This window comes from Austrofundulus limnaeus, unplaced genomic scaffold (genome assembly GCF_001266775.1).
Source record: "Austrofundulus limnaeus strain Quisiro unplaced genomic scaffold, Austrofundulus_limnaeus-1.0 Scaffold833, whole genome shotgun sequence".
NCBI classification, from domain to species: Eukaryota; Metazoa; Chordata; class Actinopteri; order Cyprinodontiformes; family Rivulidae; genus Austrofundulus; species Austrofundulus limnaeus.
The window spans coordinates 128,177-129,555 of record NW_013953235.1 but is presented as its reverse complement, the minus strand read 5'-3'; the positions used below and the strand labels follow the sequence as shown (position 1 = coordinate 129,555).

General features: G+C 39.7%; 1 protein-coding gene across 1 annotated transcript in view; it reads right to left on the bottom strand.

The window, feature by feature from the left end:
• Positions 1 to 1,379, bottom strand: part of slc36a1 (solute carrier family 36 member 1) — a 71,579-nt gene that overhangs the window by 61,792 nt on the left and 8,408 nt on the right. The window contains exons 3-5 of the mRNA XM_014028949.1: positions 1,143 to 1,257; positions 968 to 1,058; positions 623 to 711 (exon numbers count right to left, since the gene is read on the bottom strand). Of these exons, the coding sequence (XP_013884403.1) occupies positions 623 to 711; positions 968 to 1,058; positions 1,143 to 1,257 (295 nt within the window). The remainder of the gene's footprint in view (positions 1 to 622; positions 712 to 967; positions 1,059 to 1,142; positions 1,258 to 1,379) is intronic.

Genomic DNA, 1,379 nt, shown 5'->3' with positions numbered 1-1,379 from the left:
CATGTTTAAACATGTTAAAGACCACATTCTAACAAAATCATTTAGTTTGTTACCAATATTATTATTTTAAACTTTGACAAACAGCTTAATGAAATCCACAGTGATGAAATGTTGTAGTTTTATTTTTTTAATAACTGTCAATAATTTAATAGTTTAATAATTTTTACTGAACAGAACAACAGAAGCTAACAGAAACATTAAAAATATACAGTTTTCACACACTCAAAAGGAGTGAGCAGAAGTATATTTATTTTAGCCCTCCCGTTCTGCAGCCTCATTCCATCACTTCTTATTTATCAAGAAAATTATTCATATTTAAAAAATGAATCATCCAACAACACCGTCACCTGCAATTCCTTTTTMATTTAAACCTTTGAAACTTGACAGTTTTCCTTCAATTTTAAACTGTTTTTATAAAAAAGTTTGTCCTTAAAACCTGTTGTTTATGATGAAGAGAAAAATAGTGATTTTTGTGTTTTGCAACACAGTTTAATCATTTTTATTATTTAGAAGCAGATTGAACTGAATCGACTCAGAACCTTTTGAATCGATCTAGAGAATTAACCACGACACCAGCCCTTGTGTTTTCTGAATTAAAGATATATATCTTTTTTTTCCTTACTTGGCGCTGAGGTGGTGGGAACATTTGACCAGGAGCTTCATGCAGTGGACGGCGATGATTCCCATGACCAGGAGACTGAGCGGTCCGACCTGCAGGCAGGAGAACAGAACCATCACTTACAGTTCTGACAGAAAGCAGGACATGAGGACGTCGGGGCTTAATAAGGTCTGGGTCAAGCCTTTGATGGATAAATGTAAACCAGTGGAAACTCTGTTAATGTTCTGATTTATGACAGATTTGTTCTCAAACTGCAGCTCCTGCTTCACACTGTCTGTAGTTTTCCACGAAGCTCTGATGAGATCAGGAGCAGGATCTAATTATCTGAGTCACTGTTTGTGCGCTCACCACCAGCCCTGCATTCTTTATGGCCAGAGGCAGGCCCAGCAGACCGGTACCAATGTTCCCCTTCAGCAGGTGGACCAGAGTCTGCCAGAACCTGGACCAAGACATGATGAAACAAAAAAACATGAGGTTTATTTACAGAAACTAACCGACACTAACCCACGCTCCTGATACTCACGTGGTTCCGGTCCGTTCTCCGATCCTCTCGTAGTTCCTCTGGGGTCTGGACGGTCCCGGAGGAGACGGACACAGAGCGTCCAGTTCTGAAGGATTTTGGTCGGAGTAGAAAGAACCTGAGGAGAGGAAATTATTTAGTTTATTTATAAAACTCCAAGTCACGACAACCGTCGCCTCAGAGCCTCGAAGAAAACAAGCAGCAGAGTGGAGAGGAAAAACTCCCTTTAACAGGAAGAAA